This window comes from Balaenoptera borealis, assembly GCF_965194805.1.
Source record: "Balaenoptera borealis genome assembly, chromosome: 3".
Lineage (NCBI taxonomy): Eukaryota > Metazoa > Chordata > Mammalia > Artiodactyla > Balaenopteridae > Balaenoptera > Balaenoptera borealis.
In genome coordinates, this window is record NC_138866.1 from 87503682 (window position 1) to 87525836 (window position 22155).

A 22155-nucleotide genomic window follows, 5' to 3' on the forward strand; every position below is an offset into this window, starting at 1 on the left:
CAGGCTGCCCTCCTAGGGCAGCCGTCCCGAGGGTGTTAGTTCAGCCGCTCATCGGGAGCTTCTGTTCAGCTTGCCCGTGGGAGCGGGAGGGCGGGCCTGGAGTGGTTTGACAGCAGCTCCGCCTGGCGGCCCAGTGGTATTCCCCAGGGACTGGGCCCCAGGCCTCGGCGGGTTCCAGCTGCGGGCGCGGGCTGGGGGGCCGCCAGGGCCACAGGCGGTGTGGCCCCTCGGGTAGAGGCACGGCCAGCAGGGGGCGCGCGCGAACGGCCCCGCCAGGCGCCACAGCCACGAGCGAGATCCGGGCCTGGGCTGGCCGGCTGCAGGTCTCGGGGCCGGACCCATAGGCCCGGGGCCGCGGGAGGCGCGGCAGGACCCCGCTTCCTCTGGAAAGGAAACGCAGTCGGCCGCGCCAGCTTTCCCGCCTCCGCCGGCGCGCGGCTTCCGCGTGGCAGGGGCGCCCCGCTCCCTCTCGCCTGGCGCGCTGCCTCTTTGTCTCTCCGTGGCTCCCCTCCTCCCAGACAAATGGCTGTTGGCAGGAAATTAGATGCGCTCTCGGGGAGCCGCGCTCGTCGGGGCGGCGGGGAGGGGGCGCCGCCTGGCAGACCGGCTCTGGTGCCCCCAGCCGGGGCGGGGGCGAGGGGGGATGTTTTGACATCTCGTCAAAGGGAGGAACTTGATGCTTCGAAAGTGCTTTTCACAGCCGCCTGTGTCCGCTCCAGAGCTGATTTATAAACAGAATCTGTGCTAGCTCAACTCCCTCCCCCTTCAGCCGGCGGGGTGTGGGGGGGGGGGCGGGAGGGAGCGGCGGCGCTGGAGGCGCGGAAGCGGCTGTGGCTGGCAGGACTGGGTTTATTTATTGCCTCTGGCCCGGAGCCGGGGCGGCCCCGGGCCTGCACAAGTTCCCTCCGGCCGAGCCCTTCCCCTCCTTCCCCACCCCCAATGCCGTCTCCATCCCAGGGGTCTGTCTTCCCGAAGCCCCGCACCAGCCTCCGGGCGGAGCCCACCGGTGGTTTGCGGGTGGAGGCGGAGAGATGGTTAGAGCGCCCCGAGGGCCCGCGTCCAGCTCCATTCCCAATCCATCCCTCCACCCCTGGGCCACCTCTGCCCTAGGGGAAGAAAGGGGCTGGAGCTATCTTAAACTCCTCAGGAGATCAGCGATTCTGAAATCCCTTCCTCCAGGGGCTATCCTTTCTCCCCAGGGAGTCCTCTATCCTCAGCTCCAGACCACCTCTTACTCCAAGGCTCCAGTAGTCCTTCCCTTTAGAATAAATTAAGGACCAGCTTTCACTCGATTCCAGGGAGAGGGCAAGAAAGGTTTGAGAGATCATGTGGCCCAGGAAGGGCCACAGCCCTCAGCCAGGGGATGAGCACAGGGCTGGGTCCACATCTGTCACAGTGCCCGGGCCTCACACCTACAGAGTCCGGATGGCCACGGGGTAGAGCAGGGACATGTGCTCGGCCCCCTTAATGGGCAGCTTGCGGCTGGCGTAGTGGTGCACGATTTCAGGGACGCTGCTGAAGGGCGGGCTGTTCTGGCCCAGCACATACTTGTGTTCCTTGGTCCGGGACAGCTTCATGTGCATGAAGCCCTGACTGCTCCTGGGAAGAGGAGGGGAGACCCTGGTGAGTGGGGCCCTCTCCGGCCGTGGTTACCACCCCACCACCCGCTGCAAACATGGTTGTTCCAAGCCAGCTGAGAGTGGAGGCAACTAGGGAAGGTGGAGGTCAGTCCAGGAAGCAGGGAGGGGATGTAGGGGATTTTGTAAGTAGGCAGCAGTAGGTACTGGCTTTGTGGTGAGGGCACTGGGTGTGCCAAGAATGTGTGGGTGGTGAGTGTACAGGGTGTGTGCAGGTGGAAACAAGCTATCAGCACCACCCCCCAACCCTGGGATCCAGTCGCTCCTGCCTCAGCCAATGCACCCCCCCAGCCTATGCGACCAGGGCCAGTTTACCCTCCCCCTCCTTGAGTTGTGGGGGAGGACATCTGTGTGGGGGGGGCTCCTGGTGCCTCGTGAACACACAGACACCCTTGACAGGACAGTGGGTGGGCACGTGTGACAACCAAGCGAATCTTGGTTGGGGCTCTCTTGCAGAGACTAGGGGAGGGAGTGAGCTGGACATCGCCCCCAAATCTGGGAATACTCAGCTGCCTTGTCCTGGGGACATCCCTTCACCCTCCTGCTAACTGGGCCTTGGGCCAATCCCCCAGCTCATCTATCCAGCTCTTCTGCCTGGGATGACATCATCTGTGAGGCTGCAGCTCCATCCCCTCCCTCAGAGAGGACATGCTCCAATGCCTCTCCCATCTCCCCACCACAATCCAGGAAATCAGCATCAGTGCCCAGCCCTGCCCACAAGACAAGGACCCTGCTGCTCAGAGCTCTGGCCAGCTCCCAGCAAGAACGTCTGTTCAAACTACCACAGGCCTGGTCGGCCAGGCCCCAGGTCTGAAACTCCAAACAGGCAATGGGGAAACCATGCTCGGGAGAGCCCTGAAGCCCGAGTACTTGTTTCTGCTGGTCAGAGCCTACTTGGGGACAAGGGCCGGGCTCAGAAGCTGGTGTGGGAGGCAGGACTGGGGAGGGGGCTGCCTCCTCCTGAGGTTTGCCACCCTTGAGAGGTGCAGCTGGCAAACCCCCTCACTTGCTTCCCCTGTCTGTGTACAAAGAGGGCTCTGACTGATCCCATTTCACTAGGGCCACAAGTGAGAAAGCACATAGAGTGGGGAGACTAAAGAGGAAAGGGATGGGAGGGAAAAAAACAGGCCCTTAACGCCATCCTTCCCTCCCCACCCCGCCCTAGGGTACAGTTCCCTAAAGCCTGGGTGTGTGTGTCAGGGTGTGGGACCATCCTTCATCTGGAGGGCTGAGATAACAGCTGAAGTTGACAGTGACCACGCAGGCCCTGGGGAAAAGAGCAAAGGGCCTAAGGAACACGTACAGCCCCTGGGGCAGCAGAGAGGGGAGGCAGTGAGTGGTCGCCCTCCCGTCTGCCCTATGCCAAAACCCAGGCCCAAGGCTATGGGCATCAGGGTAGGCCCTGTGCTCTCAGTTTGGGGACAGCCCCCTCCCCACAGTCCAGTTGACAGAATCCCCTCTCCTGAAAACTGTACATTGTATCTTCTCCTTCAGGGACAGATCTGGCCAAGAAGGGCAACAAGTGGCCAGAGAACTGAGTTGGCAGCTGAGCGCTCAGCCTCCACACCTGGATAACTGACCTCCTGGGACGAAGTCCCAAGGGTCCATTAAGACACAGCAGAGCCCTTGCCTGCCCCTCAGGGAACTGAGGTGGTACTAGCTGGGCCGCAGGGCTAGGGCTGGCATGGCTTTTGGAGGAAGCTGTTTAATTACCAGTGAAAGCCCTTCCATTACAGAGAGAAGAGAAACCATAATTGTATTTCAGAGAAGCCATTTATATGTAAACGAGGCTCTGGCAGACAGATGCTGGCAGGGCCTGATCAGCTTGGGCTGGAGCAGTGTCCAGGCCGGCCTCCCCGTTTCACTCCTCAGGATAAGGCAGGGCCCAGGCTCTGCTCTGCTCGGAGCCAGACCCCGATGTCTCCTCTTGCCTTGGACCATACCAGACTTGATGGGGGGGGTGGAACTGTGTAATGGAACAGTGTGGTTCTTGGAGTCGGCCTGAGCTGGGTTCAGATCCTGCTCTGGGCACTTTATTAGCTGGTGGCCTTGAGCAAGTCACATACCTCTTTGAATTGATTTTCTTTCTATAAAAAAGAGATTGATCTTGCAGGACGGTAGCTGGTTTGGAGATGATATGTATGCTGCTTGGCACATAGTAGATGCTCTATGAATCTTAACTATAATTTTTTAAAGCAATACACATTCTGAAGTTATGTAGATCAAATTTTTGACAAATGAATTTTTCCTAAATGCTCCTTTGATGTTATAATTTGCAGACTCCCCCAGCATAAGAGGTGGAGGAAACCTAAGAGGTATCCATTGACATATTTTGCAAAGGTAGAAACCGAGGTCCAGAGAGGTTAAGTGATTTGCCTAAGGTCACACAGCTAGTTTTATTAAAACCAAGAATGAAATTCAGGTTATCTGACTATAGTCTGGTATTTTTTCCATTATCTTTTAGTGAAGTTGAATAATTATCCTCCAGTGTATCTGTTTAATACTCCCAAATTTCCATATATTGGATAGGTCTGAAGTGGGGGTATACCTGTACTCTAATGCCCCCTAGAAAATGTGGTAGGAAGTGGTACAGATGCCCCAGTAATGATGGGGGAAGTGAATGGACACGGCTGCTCTGTGGGGTGCAGGTTCTACTAGGCAGAACTCCTAGGTACCAAGGAGAGGACTAACCATCCTGCCAGTAGAACCTGGGAGGCTGATGCTGGTCTCTGTATATCTGTGCCCAGAGTGGAAGGCTAAGGAGGAGCAGGAGGAGCCCTGCCTCCCCTGCCTCTTCCAGGACCCTTTAAAGCTCAGTTATCAGCCACTAGCACCCAGACCTTCTGCCCTTTTCTGCAGAGTGAACAAGAACAGCTTTGTGTCCACTGCTCCATCCTCCTCCCAGCACCCAGCCTCCATCTCACCCTGCTGAGTCCCACAGGCAAAGTTCCTATCTCCTCGCCTGTACTTGTAGAACATCTTGGGCTTCCATTAATAATGATGATAGTGATAATTCATTAAGCACTTAGCACTATGCTAAGTGCTTATTTCATTTAATCCTTCCCTATAAGTCAGATATGATTATTCCCCCATTTGATAAGGAAACTGAGGCCCAGAGAGGTTAAGGGGGCCCCAGGCCACAGAGCTAGAAAGTGACAGAACCCTTCTAAGCTGGACTCTATAGCTTAACTGCTTCCCCCAATGGACTCTGCGCTCCTTGGGAGCAGGGGCTGAGCCTCAGACCTCTCCAGATGCCCAGGGCTTGGCACAGAGTCGGCACATGTTCACAGGGGATGAAGTTCTCCCCAGCCTGGCTGGGCGTGGGAGAGATACTGGAGACTCCTCTTGTCCTGCTGGTTATACTCCCACCGATTCCCCTTGGAGTCATCCTGACAGGCTCAGTCTGCCTAAAGCCACCAGCCAGCAGGCCCCACTCACTTGAGGGACAGGGAGAAGTCGTTCTTGCTGGTCTCACTGTTGCGCACCAGGTAGCTGGCCTCTTTGCACAGCCGGAGCAGGTTCTCGGCATCTGTTCGACTGATGGCCCCGTGGTACCAGCTGAGGACAAGAGAGAGGAAGGGGGGCATCTCTGCTGGGTCCCTCGCTGTCCAGGCCCACCCATTCTGGGTGTCCCCTGCAGGCAAGCCGGTGCCAGGAGGGGAAGGGAGGGGAGAGTCCCCAGCTGGACACAGACACTCACACCTGGTTTTCCAGAGGCAGTGCTGGGTCTGTCCACTCCCCCAGGGGGCTGCTGGGCTCCACGCTTAGGGACTTGGCTGACTTGGGGTTCCCTGCAGAGAGTCGGGGAGGGAGCCGCCCCTTCTCCTCCCGGCCAGGTGACAGGCAGCTCTTCTCAGATCCTTCAAACTGGGCTGTGGGGGACATACCAGTCATAGACTCTGAGGACCCTAGAGATAGAGCCCTATAGACTATCCAGTGCCCCATCCCCATTTCCAGCCAAAAGGGGGCAAAGGAATGTTCTGGAAGGGTGGGGCGTGCTCACGAGCCTGACCAGCTCTAGGGACAGTATCCTAGGTCCATCCCTGGGCGGGGCAGGGGCGGGGCTCAGCTCTCCTGTGCCACAGGGCCTCCCAGTCCCCACACCGTGGCAGGAGAGGGGAGACAAGCAACACAAGAAACCACTTAAGCTCCTCCCTCTGGAGGAGCTGACTGCCTTCCCTTATTCCATCCCCCTCAGGGTGGCTTCAGTGCTGATAATATTGTTCCTTTCTCCTCCTCAGAGTTCATTACCGTTCTCCAAATCACCCTGCCAAGCCGTTCTGTAGAAATGACTTATTGATCTGAGAACAATTATCTGACTCCCCTCGGTGCCATCCTGACAGGCTAATCCTGCCCAAAGCCACCAGCCAGCCCGCCCCTCCACCGCCCCCAAGGTCGTGGCCCACAGGCTCCCCTCCCCCACCCACAGAAGCCCAGCAGAGGCAGCTCTGGCCTCCCAGACTGGGACAGGCATGACCGCTGAGCCTGCCCAGGGAGGGCTGAAGCCAGTGGGCCAAACGGGCACAAGCATACATGCACAGATGACAGAGACCCTCCTTCAGCCTGGATTTACAAAATACCCACTCACACCCACGCACCAAGGTACAAACAGGTGCTCATGCCTGTGTGCGTATGCACAGATGCAAGCACATCCCTGGCTGCCCATTCTGGGTAAAACTGCAAGTAGATGAAGTTTTCAGTGTCTTCTTTCGCCCCATTTGGGCTCTTTTTCTCTCCGTGTAGCACTTTCAAGCCCCTCGTTGTCTTTCCAGTCACCAGATACAAAGATCAAATCTTTCCTTTAAGGAGTTAGATACTTCCTGTGCTAGCATCGCCCCTGCCTCAGGCGTTATTTGCACTGCTGAAGGATCTGGTCCGGCAGAGCTCTGCCCAAAAGACTGAATTTAGAATAATGGATTTTTATGGCATGGGGGGAAAGATATTTGGAAGGGGCCTCCCTCAGGAGATACCTTCCCCACACCTTTAGGGGAGGGAGGAACCTGTACTTTGTCCCTTCCGTCTTCCTCCAGGGCAAGAGGGATTCCTCCTGGGTTCCCTGGACTCTGCCCCACCTCTCTGCTCCTCCAACCCAATCCGCAGGGCCTGAGGGCTGAGAGGACACATCACCCTGGCCAGAAGCCCCCAAAGGACCCACCGCTGCCGTCCTCCAGGCTGGACTCAGGGAGGGGTGAGGCTGGACCGGAGATGTCCCTGTCCCCGTCGGGAAGGGAGGGGCTGCTGTCCAGCTGTCCCACCGGTGGAGGCCAAGGTAGGTCTTTGATGACCTTAATGTCAACTGGAGCCAGTAGCAACAGGGAGAAGAGAGACAGACAGGGACAGAGACAGAGACAGAGAGAGGCAGAGATTGAGACACCAAAACCCAGAGCCAGGACACAGGACAGCCTAGAAAGGAGGAGGGTCAGAGCAGAGGCAGGGGCGGCTTCTGAGGGAAGAACAGGACTCTCAGAGGACTGGGTGAAGCCACACTGACCGCACCATGGTGGGTGTGGGAGGCTCCAGGAGCAAACAGCCGGACACAGGGTCTTGCTCTGCCAGCCCCACAGGTCCCCTTTATTTGACCTCTCACAAGCCTCCAGGGCCCAAAGGGCCCAGGCAGGGAGGAAAAGCAGGACCAGGAGCTGCCCATACTCCCCAGCACCATACCTGGACACCCACACAGCATCCTGGCACGCCCCACCTTGCCTCCCTTCCTCCCTTCGCCTGCAGCCTGGGAACTCACGGGCAGCGAGCCTGAGACAGCCCAGCCTCAGGCTGTCAGGAAAACTCAGAAGCAGGAGCAGATGTTTTATTGAAATTTACCCGCCACACCCTCAATCCTGAGCCTTGACAATTAGGAGAGCCATGCCACTGGCGGCTGCAGGACTGCTAACCAGGTTTCCTAATGAGGAGCATAGATTTTCCCATTAAGCAATTCAAACAGTATTGATTCTCCAAGGAGACTTCTGGAGATAAACGGCCCATCCTCAATGGTGTACGCTTTACGGGAAACAAATTAGGAACCTGTGGTTTCCCAATCTGGCTGCCGGGGTGGGGAGGACAGAGCGGAGAGCCGGGTCCAGCTCCAGAATGAGCTCCTTGCCCAAGGAGGGCTGAGGAGGACATGGGAGTAGGAATGAGGTCTAACGGCACTGAAGTCCTTTATGTTCTCACTGAACAAGGCTCTTGTACCAGGCTCTTGTATCACCCACTCAGGCCCTCTCTATGTTGGACTCCGGGCCTGGGATGGACACTGGGGCGCTTGGTACAGGAGAAACCTGATGATTTCTCCCTCTCCCCACTGGTTCCTGCTCCTGAGAAATACCCTTGGGGCTAGGCTATACACACAGTGGGTTTTCACTGTCTGGAGTGTTAAATGCTTTCCTTTGTTACGTGTAAGTATTTAACATATGCCACAAGTTTTATCATTTTGTTTGGAATTTCTTTATTTTTAAGTATACCCCGCCTCCCAAAAGATGGAAGTGGCCCAAGCCTCTTGGCCTCTGAGAGGTGGTGATGCAGGGAGTCATCCCCGACCCTGCACACAGTTCTGTGTCCACACCGCCCAACTCACCACTCTCCATGGTGCAACTCAACTGCACTTCCCTTGAGCCCAGCTCCTGCCCACCCCCACCCCAAGTCCACTCCTCCCATTCCCCTGAGCCTGGAAAGCTGCTCAGAGGCCCCAGCAGACCTGCCCTCTCCACCCAGGACTCACCTGCAAAGGCTTTGGAAATCCGCTCCTTCTTCCACTCCCAGGGCTGGTCATACTCCTCAGGGGGCCTCTCATCATCCTCTGGCAGGCGGGACTCCCGGGGCCAGGGGGCCCCCTCACCTTCCGGGGTGGCCCCCTCCTCCTCCTCTGGCTCATAGGGCGTGTCATACAGAGGCAGGGGCTGAGCTGCTGTCTCCTTGGAGCCCCGGATCTCTGCCAGGGCAAGGCAGGAGGGGAGGTGTGAGCAGTCCTGGCTGCCTGGCTCAGCGCCGCCCCCGGCAGCGCTCCCCAGCTACAAGCCTTCAGAGGAGACGCTGCTGGCTCTGGGGGGAGCCCAGTGGCCACACATCTGGGGTCCCTCGCCCTCAGAACACCTCTAGGGTTCCAAAAGCATGGGACCCAACAGAGGCAGGGGCAGAGAAGCACCAGAGTGAAAGACAGAAAAAAGATCCTGCGATGGCCAACAAGGGCTGGGGAGCTGAGGCTTACACATTTAGGAAACTGAGGCAGGGTCCATCTCCTTGCTACTCAGATCCATTTATTTCCTTGTGTCCCAAGTTACGTCATTTCGCAATCAGAAAATCCTTCTTTGTTGCTCAGGTACTGCTGACCACCCCCTCCTTGAAAATCCCCTTTGGACAAGTCATTTTCATGGACTGTCCTCCTCTCCCATCACCCCCGTTTGGTCTCTTTCCCTGGATCCTCTCATGGTCTCTGTCCGCCAGGGCCAAATCTTATTCATTTCTCCCTGCCCTCACTCTCCAGTCGCATGGCACTCTTTGCATCTATATGTTTCCAACTGCCATAAAAATGTTTCACTTTGATGTTTCAAACTCACTGCTTTCCCCAAAAATTCTTCTAGTCTGTTCTGTGATCCTCTTTTGGGGATCAATGACCCAGTGAAAATCTGATAAAAGCTATGGAGCTACTCCCCAGAAAAATGTGCGAATTTTCACATACAATTCCACGGCACTCACGGACCTCCTGGGGGTCTACACCCTTCTAATCTAAGTACAGTAGCTGCCCTCTCACTTTCTCCATTTCTGTCTACTGCACTGCTCTCCTTGGTCCTGGCCCTCCTTCATTCTCTGAATCCCATGTGTTCAGTGCCAATACCTGATGACTCTCCCCCTCAACTCTCCACGTCTAGATTACTGCTAGGGTGAACCTCCAATCTACAGGCTCATGTTTCAGGGGCTCCACGGAATAACACTCCCTACTGTTCTCTGCTCCCTCACCCACCTCTCCCAGGGAGGGAGAACAGCTTATCTGATTGGCCAAAGGAAGCTTCCTTTCTTTCCCAGATCTGCCTACTTGCAGAGAGAGAACATCCTGGTTCTTTCTCCTCCTGCCCCCGTGCAGGGGCCTATAGCTATAGCTGTCCTGAGTTGCCCAAGCCTGAGTAGGCAAGTTTAATTCTGTGGCGAAGTATTCTTAGCTATGTCATTCTGGTGACAGAGCTAAGTAATATTCTCCAATCAACTTTATCAGTAATAAAGCTGGCATCTGTTTCCTTAATCCTATTCCTCAGTTATTTCCAAGCTCAGAGGGGAAGAAAGGGGTGTTAATTATTGGTCCCTTAAAGCCTCAACAATTTCCACGATAGCCTACTAACTCATCTTTCTTATTTTTTAACTAGTTAATTAATTAATTTATTTATTTATTGGCTGAGTTGGGTCTTTGTTGCTACACGCGGGCTTTCTCTAGTTGCGGCGAGTGGTGGCTACTCTTCGTTGCAGGGCGTGGGCTTCTCATTGCAGTGGCTTCTCTTGTTGCACAGCACAGGCTCTAGGTGTGTGGGCTTCAGTAGTTGTGGCTCACGGGCTCTAGAGCGCAGGCTCAGTAGTTGCGGTGCGCGGGCTTAGTTGCTCCGCGGCATGTGGGATCTTCCCGGACCAGGGCTCGAACCTGTGTCCCCTGAATTGGCAGGCGGATTCTTAACCACTGCGCCACCAGGGAAGCCCCCTAACTCATCTTTCTGATGCCCAGTTTTTCTAGTGTGTTCTGTACACCAAAACCTCAGTAATCCTCTAAAAATGCCATATTCATCCTGTTCCTTTCTTGCTCAAGAATCCATAATGGCTCCCCTCCCATTATTGAAGCAAGTCCAAATGCCTCATTTGAGCCTTCAGGACCTTCACTACCCCTCTTGGCCTCTCTCATTTTAGCTCTCCTGTATGCCCAGCACTAAGATTATTTGCCCCTGAACAAACCTTCCTCTCATCCTTCCCTGGGGCCTTGGCTTACACTGATTCACCCCTGTCCTCCTCTCTGATCACCCACATTGTTCCCTTTCCCTGGATCCTTTCTTGACCTCTGTTCCCCAGGGCCAGGTCTCATTCACTTCTCCCTGCCCTCACTCCTTGAACTACTTGCCCAATCTCATGTGCATTGCATCTGCATTTCTAGTCATGTGTTTCCAATTGCCATAGATGTTCACTTCGACGTCCCATCATTTCAGATCCATCACCTTCCCTAAAGCTAGTGATTCTCTTCTTGGGATCAATGACCCCCAGCCCACACCACTAGCTTGTCATTCGTGACTATCCCAAATGCTTCTATTATCTGACCTGTGGTTGTATGGCCTTCTCTAGCACCTCACGTCTCAGGCACCACAAGTCCCAGCTTCTTCTCCAAAATGACTATCTTGAAGGCAATGGCCACCCTCCCCAAAGACCCAGCAAAGGCTTTCTCCATATTTTCTAGGGGCCAAGGAATCAGTCCTTAGACTTGTGGGTCCCAGAGCCTGTTCTGCAGATACTCAGGCCTCAGGGAGCAACCCCCCACCCCACCCCACCCCCACCCCTAACTCCATCACTCACCGGCCATCATCTTTTGGGCCTCATAGGGCTCCATGTAACCGTCATTTTCCGGGACCTTCTCTGGGGCTCCTGAAGGTCCTATTGGGCCTTCATCAGTCTCCTGAACATCAAACGGATCCGCATAGTCTTCTAGAATTGCTAACTTTGGGAAGAGAGTGAGGGGAGCAAGCTTCAGACGTCTGAGAGACAGCTCTGCTTCTCCCCAGGATGCTCTGTCCATGGGAGCAAGAGTCCTGGGCAGGGTGCCCAGGAGCTTGGATGGGGAGAAGCTCTGGCTCTTCCTTTGCAGGGGTCCCCACTACGCTGCCAACAGAATGGTACATCTTTCTTTTCTGTTAATTTTGTGCCTCTGGCCCATTCCCTAGGCTAAATGGACAGGATGAGGCTCTGGGCTTTAAGGCCTGCCTCAGTCAGGGTCCAGGCAGGACCAGAGCCTATACCAAGTGGCCTAACAGAGGGAATTAATTCAGAGACCTGGTTATAAAGGTGCTGGAGTTCAAAGAATAAGCAGGGAACAGTAGGCAACTGGGGGATTAGCTTGGTCCATGCCTACCATTGCATTCCCAGATGCTAAACAAATAAGTATTTGCTGACCATCAAGGAAGGTACTGACTTTATGCCACAGTTCGCTGGTTTATCCTCACAACATCCTTCACAACGTCATGTGGGAATTATTATCCCCATTTTAAGGAAATGGAGGCTCAGGGCAGGTAGGGAACAACATGCCCAAGTCCATTCCACATAAGTGGAGAAACCAGGATTGGAACCTGTGCCCTTTGTGCAAAATCATGTTGCCAACCTGCTACCACTGGGCATCTTGGCTGTCCTGGGAGAGAGACCACCTTAGGATAGCCCTGAGAAAGCCAGGGTGTGGGCTCTGCTGAAATCCCCCAGGCTCTTGGAGAACAGGGACAGGAAAGGCCTGGTCTTGGCCCTCCCCATCCCAGGCTGCAAGCCGCACACCCTGCAGAGGAGCTTAAGGTGCCCGGGGCAGGGCGCAGCTGAGGACAGCAGAGCCTTTCTCCAAGCTGGGCACAGGCTGGGGGGGACCTGCTGAGGCAGAGACAGAGCACAGCCCGCCGCGCGCTAACTGCACCTTTTGGGGCGGGAGAGCACCGCACACCGGGCTGCCAGGCGTTGACAAGAGGTAGCTCTGGGGCCTGCGGCATGGGGAAGGGGCCACTCCTGGCTCTCCCCTAGTCTCGGTCTAGGCTTTGGTTCTGGTCCAGATCAGGACTGTGGGAGACAGTTGGGCAGGGAGGTTGTGGGGATGACCGCCTGTCCTGGGTCATAGGATCTGGGACCCCTAGCAAGGCGGAAATGGAGAAAGAAAACTTCCCACCTCAGAGACCCCTTCTGCATGTCCCTTGAACCCCCCACTGGCCCCTCTAGGGGTCTCAAGTGTGTCCCAACAGCTCCTACCATCTCATCCATCAGTTCTTCAGCTCCTACTCGTTTCACCTTGTTCCAGTCAAGACCCCCAGCTCCTTTACCTCCCTCGAATCTCTGTCTGCTTCTGAGAAGACCACCATCTCAGATCATCCCATCATCTCCACCAGAGCATCCACTGGCCTGGGGCTCTTTGTCACTTCTGTCTCTCCAGCTCCAGTAAGCACCTGGTTTACAGTGGGAACTAGAAAAATGTTTCTGCTAGATCACTGCCTATTTTCCCTTACAGCCCCCCTCTTCTAGTCCTCCTTCCTTCAGGAAGTGCAGAAAAGGAATCCACTCCTACCCCGAGCTGCTTCATCCCAGGCCAAGGGGCACCCACAGTCCCACCCACCTGACCAAGGGGCTCTGGAGCCAGCCCACTGGGTACCCACTCAGCTTGGCACCCAGCCTTACACTCATATGTGGCAGCTACTTAACAGTAACTGAATCAACAAATGTGCTATCCTTAAACCTTGCAATGGCTCTCCAGTGCCAAAAGAACAAGTCCAAAGTTAAAGGGATTTAAAGATTCCACTTTGCTCTTTGGGTTCTCTCTACCCACCCTAGGTTACTTTGTTACCTGAAAGCTCTATGATCTCTTTCTTATCTCAAAGGCTTTCCCTTTACCTGGATCAGATTATTTTTCGATAGAAAGCCTTCCATTCTCCCCCCAGGTCTGGTTAGGGCCTCTGTGCTGGGCTATCAACACACTGTGTAGTAAATACTTGTTTTATTATCTGTCTTCCTGCAGACTGTGAACTTCCTGAGGGCAGGAACCGAGTTTACTGCTAAATTCCCAGTACCTAAAAGTGCTCAGTAAATATTTGTTAAATCAGTTCATATAAAACAGGAAGGAAGAATGGACAAAGGAAGCACTTTTCCTTGTTCATTCAGGAGAGGAGGAAGCATGAATCTGCCTGGGGAGTCAAACAGGGGGTATGAGTCCCTGGAAGCTGCTCAATAAGCAGAAGCACCTGGCCCAAGCCCCAGGCCCCCCTCCCCAACTCCACAGAGCCCCCCTTGCCTTCCCTTACCAAGCCCAGTCAGAGCTGCAGGCAGCGCCCTTCCCACTGGAGTCCTGGGCCAGTGTCAGGGGCTGCGACCCCTCCTGGCAGCTCGGGGCCCATGGGCACCCAGGTGGCAGCTCTGTGGGCAGCTCAATGGCTCCTCTGTTCCATTCCTGGCTCCACACCCTGCTCCAGGAGGCCCTGGCCTCCGCCCTGGGCTGGGGCGCCCAGAGAAGCCACCCATGGGGCCGGCATCGGGAGCAGCAGCAGAGACGCCTGCTGGGAAGGCTGGCAGGACGGGCACCCGACCTGGACCTAGAGGACCTGTCAGAGACCAGACCTGCTTTCCCAGTGGCTTCTAGGTCACGTGAGGAGGCAAAACTGCTCAGTGTGCGGAAGCTGCCCCTGTAGGCTTCTGACACCTTTGCTCTATCATGATTTACTTTGTTTATGGGCCCTCTGCCTGACTCTGCTGTGCTCACTGTTGTATACGGCATCCATCACAGGGCCTGGCTCACAGTAGGTGCTCAGTGCGCATTTACTGGATGCTCGAAAGGCCTCCTTCTACCCACACTCCATCTTCTGGAGTGACACAGACTCTCAGATCCCCATTCATCCTAACTCTGACCGACCAGTAGGGGCTGTAGGAGCAGCCTGTCAGGAGAATCGACATTTGATAGGGATCAAAGCCTTTGGCTCAAGGGCAGAAGGACGGAACTGGCAGGGAAGGCACCTAAAGCCAGGGCTGATATTTAGGCAAATCCTCTGGTACGCTGTTGAAATGCTGAAATATTTCCAAACTAGTAGGTAAGTAGCTCTGCCCAGAGGGCCCCCTGGCTCCCTCCACTCCTGCAAGAGGGTGGCAGGGTGCCTCCAGGACCCTGGTCTTGCGCCTGTTCAATTGGGCAGTGCTCCTCCCAAAGCAGCTGTCAGGCCTTGCCTTTCCTTCCTGCCCAGGCCTCTCCTGAGGTAGCCGGCAGCCCCACCATCTGGTTGAACCCTCCACTCTGCAGCTGGGCCCTGCTACGAGTTTCTGACCCCACCCGTGGGGCTTTTGAGGCCAGGGGAGCAAAGGAGACACATGTCACAGGATTTGGGCTCTGCAAGGTACCCGAAGTCTACCACTGTCCCTTTTCTCCATTTCTTTAGTTTATAAACATTATAAACTTATTATATTTAAGTATAATAAGTTAATAAATAAGTTATAATATATAAGTTATAATATATAACATATATTACATTTATAAACATTTAGTTTAATGTCTGGAAGCCTCTGGTTTTTTAATCTGTAGAATGGGGATGGTATTAGCACCTACCTCATAGGACTGGGTAGAGGACAATGAATGTAAAAAGTCCTTGGCCCAGAGGCTGGCAAGAAGTCAGTGCTCAATAAGTGTTTGCCCTGATGATAATCTTTTATTCAGGCATTAAGACCCCAGAGTTCAGGTGCTTGTCCAGGGTGCACAGCTTGCAGTAGCAGAGACAAGAAAGACAGAGACCCAGGTCTCCTGACTCTCAGTGCCTTGACACAGATTTTCCAGAAAAACTGGGAAATGTGGCATCTTCTCTCCTCTACTTGTAGATTTAAAATACACCTTAGCATGTTAAAGGCTCTGAGATGTCCTGCAACCAAAAGACTAACTTAATTTTGTTTAATTCAGCATTTCTCCAAACTATTTAACCATGAAATCCCTTTTCCACTTAAAGTCTGTCAGTCTGGAAAATGGTGTACTATTGATATTTACCTTCCTCAAGATTGAACTTTTTGCACCTTCTGTTCCCACTTACTAGAATGCCCTTCCCAATTTTATCTGCCAGGGAAACTCCTTCACGTGAAACAAATTTGTTATTATCCTTTTGTAATAACAAAGCGATGCCATGCTTGTAAAACATTCATCACAGACATGCAATTGATGCTACCAAACCTTTTAAGACCCTTATAAGGTATGTCTGAGGCCACTTTGGGATTGGGTGGCAAGTGCTGGCCTTCAGCATTCAGGAAATGGCGAACTCAGCACAGAATGCAATCCTCATTCCTTCCTTAAGAGCCTCCTTCCCCTGGTTCATTAGCAAATGCTCAGTGGATACTTCCTCTCTCTGCAGGCGTCCTCTCAGCAGGTGCAAAGGTCCCATACACGGTGCTGGCAGCCTGTCTGGAGTCAGGCTGCCCAGCTGGGAACCTCAGCTATCTAACTAGCTGTGAAACCATGCAAGCGTGACTCAACATTCCTGTGCTTCAGTCTCCCTTTTCGTAATGCTGGAATAATAACAGACTTGTCCTCATAGGGTTGTCGTAAGGATCAACTGGTCTAATACACATCAGCTGCTTCAAATGGTACTAGATACAAGGTGGAGGCTCAGTAAATGTCCACGATTATATTATTAAATACAAAGAACAAATTCCTGGATCCCCCAAGAGCTCACAGTGACAGACACAAAACAAGTTCCCAAAGAGTGAAGCACCTTGAGGTGCTATGAAGCCACATGGCTGAGCCCCAGGCTCTGGAAGCCCCATAGGCTCACTGTATGCAGGGTTTGGGCCCCACCTCCACTCTCATATCATGTCACACTGGTTCTCCAGGGCAACGGGAGTAGGCTGCAGGTAGCCCTCCAAGTCCCGGGCCCCAACCGGCTGCTCCATCCAGGGTCACAGGGTCCCGGCTGTTCCTGGCTCCCAAAGGGTGGAGCACCAGGGCTGCGGTGTCACTGAGGCACTGCCCAAGCCAACAAGCCGCAGATGTCTTCCAGAGGGAGGGAGCGCTGCAGCACGAGGAGGCAGCAGTGGATAGAGCGGACAGGCCTGCGGGCCTCAGCCCTCCTCGAAGCAACAACGGCAGTGGCACCAACAACAGCGCAGGCCAAAGTTCAGATCCCTTGACCGGAACCCTCCTCCTTTCCTCCATCAGGGGACACAAGGACACGTGTGAGATAAACGAATCAGACCTCTAGACTCTGCGCAAGTCATATGAAAGAAAATTAAAGCAAACAAGGAAACAAACTCAAAAACGGCAAGGACTCGGTCTTCTAGGTGCTGAGTCTCTTTCAGCGCCTAGGCCAGTGTCACTTAATGATACTCAAACACTCAATGAACACTGGCCAGGGAGGGCCCCTACCTGCCCTCCTAATCCCAGAGCAGGCATGTCTTGTTCATCATCTGACACCCGGAATGTATCCTTCACTTTCTTCTTCCCGCCTGTCTGTTCACTTGTTTCCAAACTTGGGCCCGGAGGATCCAAGTCCATGTGAAAACTATCTATGAGGTACAGTATCTATTCTTCAAAGTTCTTAATATTTCGGGCCCTGTGAACACCAGTGAGAATCTGAGAGCTGTGAGCCTCTTCCCAGAAAAATGCTCATGCCCCCAAATATGTGCACAGTATTTCTGGAGGTTCATGAACCCTAGAAGCCCCTCTGTGAGCTAAGAACAAGAACCCTAGTTTCAGTTCATACAGGGTGCCTGACTGTCTTATTGTTCACATCACCTCTCTCTCTCTGTTTTGCTCTCTCACTCTCTCACTCTCTCTTTCTCTCACACACGTATCTTGGCATGATGGAGGCAAAGGACACACTGTGCAGATGGTCAGAGGCAACTCAAAGCTTCATCCAGTCAGGGCCCCTCTCCCATCCCCATCCCCCTTTCCTAATTAGATCAGGTTTTTCCTGTTGAAGGTCTGAGAAAAGGGAGCAAAGCAAGGGAAGGCACAGCTCTCTAGCCCCTCTGCCAGAGCATAGCCTGATGGCCAGACAGGGCCCAGTACCAAGAGGGAGTCTTCCTGCAGCCAGATGGCGAGGCCCTGCCTGCCTGGTGCAGGGCGCAGCTCCTGCTGCTCCCAACCTGCCCTGCCAGGCCTGCCCAGATGGCCACCCTTGCACCCCTGCCAACTGCAGCCGTGGGTCTCAGGGTGGGCCAGCAGCCAGAGCCCTGCACGGGGAGAAGGCTAATGGTCCTGAGCCCCCAGGCCTCTCGGGGTCCTGTCTGAGGCCTATTCTCTCCAGCCCCTACATCCACTGGGCTCATTTCCCTTCAATTTCTCTGGCTCATCACAGAAGCATTTGCACCCATTTCATCAAACCTCATGATCCAGCTCCTCTCAGAGGGTTCCAACCCACCCAGCACCAGCTGCTGGAAGGCAGAAGGAGAGAAGTGAGCGAGCCCAAGGCGAAACCTGGTCCCCAGCCTCATCTCACCTCAGGAAGAGACCCAAAAGCAGCAAGGCAAGAGGACCTGCAGGGCTAAGTGAAAGGGGAACTGAGACTAAGGAGAAAGCAGCCACACAGGACAGGAACACCAGCTCAGCAGGGCCTCGGGGGCCAGGCCGGCTCACCATCCAGAAGGCACAATCCTGTGTGAGCTCTGCAGGCAGGTGCTGACACTTGGGTTTAGGCTAAGGGGCTCAGGTATCTAGTCTGGGCTCTTCCTAAGAAGATCCAAACTCCGCTCCTGAACAGGTGGAGCTGCTCTCTCTGAATGGTGGGAGGCCCCAGGTCAGCATCCCTGCCCCTGGGCCAGCTCAGATGGCATACTGGGTCTTTCTCACATACCCAATAAACCACAGATTGTGTGGCTCCAGGAAATCCTGCTGAATTTCATTCCTGTCCCTGCAGCTGACAAAGGAGTCCGATACCTCTTAGCCCCCAAGGTCTGAGCAGCCCACAGATTACAGAGACGACCCAGGGAGAGGCATGGATGCCCATGGTGAGAAGGGGCTGTGGGTTTCTGCATGGTTGTGTGGGCACAGCCCCTTCCTTGGGGTCTCTGTGGGAAAGTGTACAAGGGAAACTTTAGTTAGGGGAGTCTCTGACCCTCAGGTCACCCTAGCAATGGAGAGTCACCACTCAGGACTTATTGGTATTTATGCACCACCCCTCTTTATGCCAAACACTGTGTCAGGCACTTGGGAGACACAATATGAGGATAAGGTCCTTGTCCTGGAGGAGCCCACGGCTTGGTGGGCAGCCTGTTATGCCATTCCAAGACGATACAGAGAGGAGGAGGGCCAGGGACAGTCCAGGCCCACATGCCAGCAGGCAGTGGTCAGGGAGGAGGAGACTAACTGATCAATAGTAAGAACAAAGCCTAATGCTCCCTCTGCCTCACTGCCACCACCACCATCAGGAAAAATTAGGAAGAGGAGCCTAAGGACATGTGAAGAAACCATAGGCTCCTTCTGCAGGCGAACAGTCCTGGCCCAGGATGGGTAGCCATGCCCCATGGCAGGAACTAGGGGAAAAATAATTCACATTCCTGAGGCTTCTGCTCTGACCCTGACACATCTCTCTTACCCAGGAAGCAGGCAGAACAGTGGCGCGCTCTCAGCTGAAAGCCTCAGCCCTGGAGCCAACAGATTCAGACAGCAACTTTGCTCTCCAATCAAAGAAAACTGTGTTCTCTGCTGAGGAGAGGGGAGTAAGCCCCAGAGCGAGCTCCCAGGGGTAAGTGAAGAGGGACAGTAGAGCTAGGGCAGCCCACAGAGTCATCGTCCTAGAATTTAGGACTACAGGGACCTGGAGATGACTTTCAGCTGTCAGGGAGGGATAAAGCCGCACTGAGGTTGGGCAGGGGGTGTCTTCTCTACCAGGGGCCTTTGAGCCACAGTGGATGTTCTTGGAAACAGTGAATGCCCAGCCCGCCTCTCTACCCCAAGCCTGCAGATCCACAAAAAGCTCTAGCCATCCTCAGAATGGACACGGGGAGCAGGAGACCAAGAGGAGAGGAGGAGTGGGCTCAGTTGCTTAGCCCCTTCTGGGCAACAGGTTCTGAGCACTGACTGTCCCCATACCCGGGGGGATAAGGGAAGGAGCAGGAGTGGGCCTGCCTGGACCTCAGTGGTCAGCATCCTTGGTGAAGAGCTGCATCCTGCCTGTTCTGGCTTCCTGAGAACAACACTCCACCCGGCTCCAGTCCCACTGGGTAAGGCAAAGGCCAGCTCTTGCCGTGTCCACAGGGAGAAACCCAGCCTTCACCTCCTTCCTGGGGCTTCAGCACCTCCAAGGATGCTTGGGCTTTTTTAACAGGAGGAGGAGTGGAGCTTTGTGCTGGCTCTGCCCTGAGGGGGAGGGGTCAGAGATCAAAGGGCAGTGAGCTGCTGCTCCCAGAAGATTGAAAGACCATAAACTGGGGAGAAGCGGGCTCAAATCCCGTTAGAAAAAAGCCTCCCCGATTAGGCTCCGGGGTCTGCGATGAGGAGAGCAGCGCTGGGAGGGGGAGGGTCACTAGTTCAGGGGCTATAATAAGGGAAAGAGGCAGAGTTTGGGGCGCACGTCCCAAATTAGAAGGTCGAGAATCTGAACAAAGGTGGATGAAGGCTCCCAGCCCCGGGGTCAGGGACTAAGATCGTGTCCGCCAGGAACCGTGACACCAAGGGGCCCGGCCCCGGTCAGGCCACCTTTGTCCCTCTCGAAAGCCCCAGACCTCCGACCACCTCTCCTCCTTGCCACCCCCCGACCGGCGTGGCACTCACCCTGTCGCTGCTGGCGGGTGGTCCAGAGATCCGTTCCTCGGGAGGAGGCGCTGGGGGGCCAGGGGTCTCGACCCGAATAAGGCGGTGGGGTGGCGAGCCGTGGCGCGGGGGCGGCGTGGGGCCGGGAACGGCAGGGGTGGCTAGAGCAGCGGAGCCGGACGGCCCCCCGGAGTAGGGGTCTTCGAAGTCGCGCTCCCTCTGCAGTCGGTAGGCGGCCAAGATGTCCGGGGGAGGTGCGGGGGGCGCGGCCGGGGAAGGTGCGGGGGGGCGGTAGTCCGGCTCCGGGGGCGCCGGCTTGCCCCCACCTCCGCCTCCGCCCCCCCCGCGGAAGCCCAGGTGTTCCCGGAGCCACTTGGCCACTCCGCCGCTGCCGCCCCCTCCTGGGCCGGTTCCCGCACCTCCGGCGCCCCGGCGCGATCCAGCCGGGCCGCCCCCCGCACTCCCCTGCGCCCGCGGCCCCGGGCCGGAGCCGGCAGGAGAAGCTCCGCTCAGTAGCATGAGGCCAGCCAGACTGAACGTGGGGAGCTCGGTGGCCGGGCAGGGGGCGGGGGAGGGGGCGGGGAGGGGGCGGAGCTTGGTCGGGCGGCGAGAGGGGGCGGGGCTTGGCCGGGCGGCGATAGGGGGCGGGGCTCGTCAGTAACAAGGGAGGGGCGGGGTTCCGCTACCTAAAGGAGGCGACCTCCCCCAGCCCGGCGGAGAGGAGTGGGCGGGGGTTTCCAGCCTATGTAGACGCAGAAATGAAGTGGCGACCCTAGGGCAGGGAATGCGACCCCTGAGGATGGACTGAGGATGAATCCTCCATGTGTCGCCACGCGCGCCCCTCTGGGGACGCACCTGTGCACGTCTGTTCCCCCTCCCCAGCTCCCACCTCGCGCGAGACGCCAAGAGGGGAGTCTTCGGACTCCGGGGTTCCTGGCCCTCCGGCGCCTTCCGCCCCTCCTTTACCCTCCCCAAGGCCTCCCAACTGGGAAATAATATCCTGGGAGGAAAAACTGGGGTGGGGTGGGGGCGAGACAGGCGCTGTTCTGTAAGATGTGTCTGTAACTACCGGCTCCTGCGTGCTGCCTTGGGAGCCCCACCTACCTCCTCCTATCCAACTGCTCTCTGTGCACATACTCAAACCCACTCCAGGTAGACGTCTCATATCACAGACAGTCAGCTCCCTAGAGGCACCCACTTCTCCCGAATGGTTTCCACACAAGCCCTCCTCACAGGCAAACAGCCCTTGCACAAACGCTTCCCACCCGGCCCTGATGGCAGCTCACGCATATACACAGAAATCCCTTCAAGTCCCAGGTTTCATTGCCAATCAGCTTAGTGACAGAATAGAAACAGACAAGTCAATAAATCAAGTCTAGAAACAGTTCCAGTGTTGTCTATCATAAACCCCTTATCCTCCAGAGGCTCGGATGCTCAAGCATTTTTGTCTTAGAAATAAAACCAATTTCTCCCCAGGAATCTTGTAGCCCTGAGGCCAACGCCAACATTTGCTTTTGACTCTGATGGAAAGGTAGCAGCTTCACCTCACCAACATCCCTCTGAGCACTACCTCAGTGTCTCCCTCACTCTTAGGCTCATATCTGTCTTGTGAGGGAGCAAAGAGCCACATGAGGCCCCACAGGGAAGGGGGCTCAAAGCTGGAGTAGAGTAAGATGTGATGGCAAAACTGAGAATACCTTAGGATTCCCAGGGCCCCAGGTCTCAAAATATTTGTTGAGTTTCTGCTTTGTGCATATTCTGGTTGGTGTTATAGGACAGTGCTTTCCAAACTGCGATATGCACACGAATCTCCTGGGGAATTTGTTAAATTGAAGTTTCTGATTCTGTAGGTCTAGCTGGGATGGGGTCCCGGTGTAGTTCCAACAGGCTTCCAGGTGATACAGATACAGCTGGCCCTCCCACCACACTTTGAGTAGCAGGACTGTAGGAGATACTGAAATAGCTGATATTGTGTCTGGTTTCATGAGCTATAATAGAGAAAATAACGTGCACATTGTAACAATGTGCAGCTTAAAAAATTGACTAACAAAGCAAAGCTGGACATGGAGATAATAAATTCTAGAAGAATTGTCCAGTTGATCCATA

General features: G+C 55.1%; 1 protein-coding gene and 1 long non-coding RNA gene across 9 annotated transcripts; one reads left to right on the forward strand and one right to left on the reverse strand.

Annotated features, from left to right (window-relative positions):
• Positions 1 to 831: 831 nt before the first annotated feature.
• SHF (Src homology 2 domain containing F) lies at positions 832 to 20586 on the reverse strand. 8 transcript variants are annotated; one of them, XM_082388808.1, is made up of 7 exons: positions 20071 to 20586; positions 11172 to 11313; positions 8353 to 8562; positions 6793 to 6933; positions 5338 to 5509; positions 5076 to 5195; positions 832 to 1599 (listed from the first exon to the last, which is right to left on the reverse strand). In XM_082388808.1, exons 1-7 carry the CDS (start codon positions 20566 to 20568, stop codon positions 1413 to 1415), a joined length of 1470 nt encoding a protein of 489 aa, XP_082244934.1. In that variant the 5' UTR covers positions 20569 to 20586; the 3' UTR covers positions 832 to 1412. The 8 variants fall into 8 exon arrangements, with proteins under 8 accessions (XP_082244934.1, XP_082244936.1, XP_082244938.1 ...); XM_082388807.1 differs by lacking the exon at positions 832 to 1599 and adding an exon at positions 2214 to 3724; XM_082388810.1 differs by lacking the exon at positions 6793 to 6933.
• LOC309627177 lies at positions 6839 to 8059 on the forward strand. The gene is made up of 2 exons (XR_014243569.1): positions 6839 to 6906; positions 7365 to 8059. It is a non-coding gene; the product is annotated as an uncharacterized lncRNA (long non-coding RNA).
• Positions 20587 to 22155: the final 1569 nt, after the last annotated feature.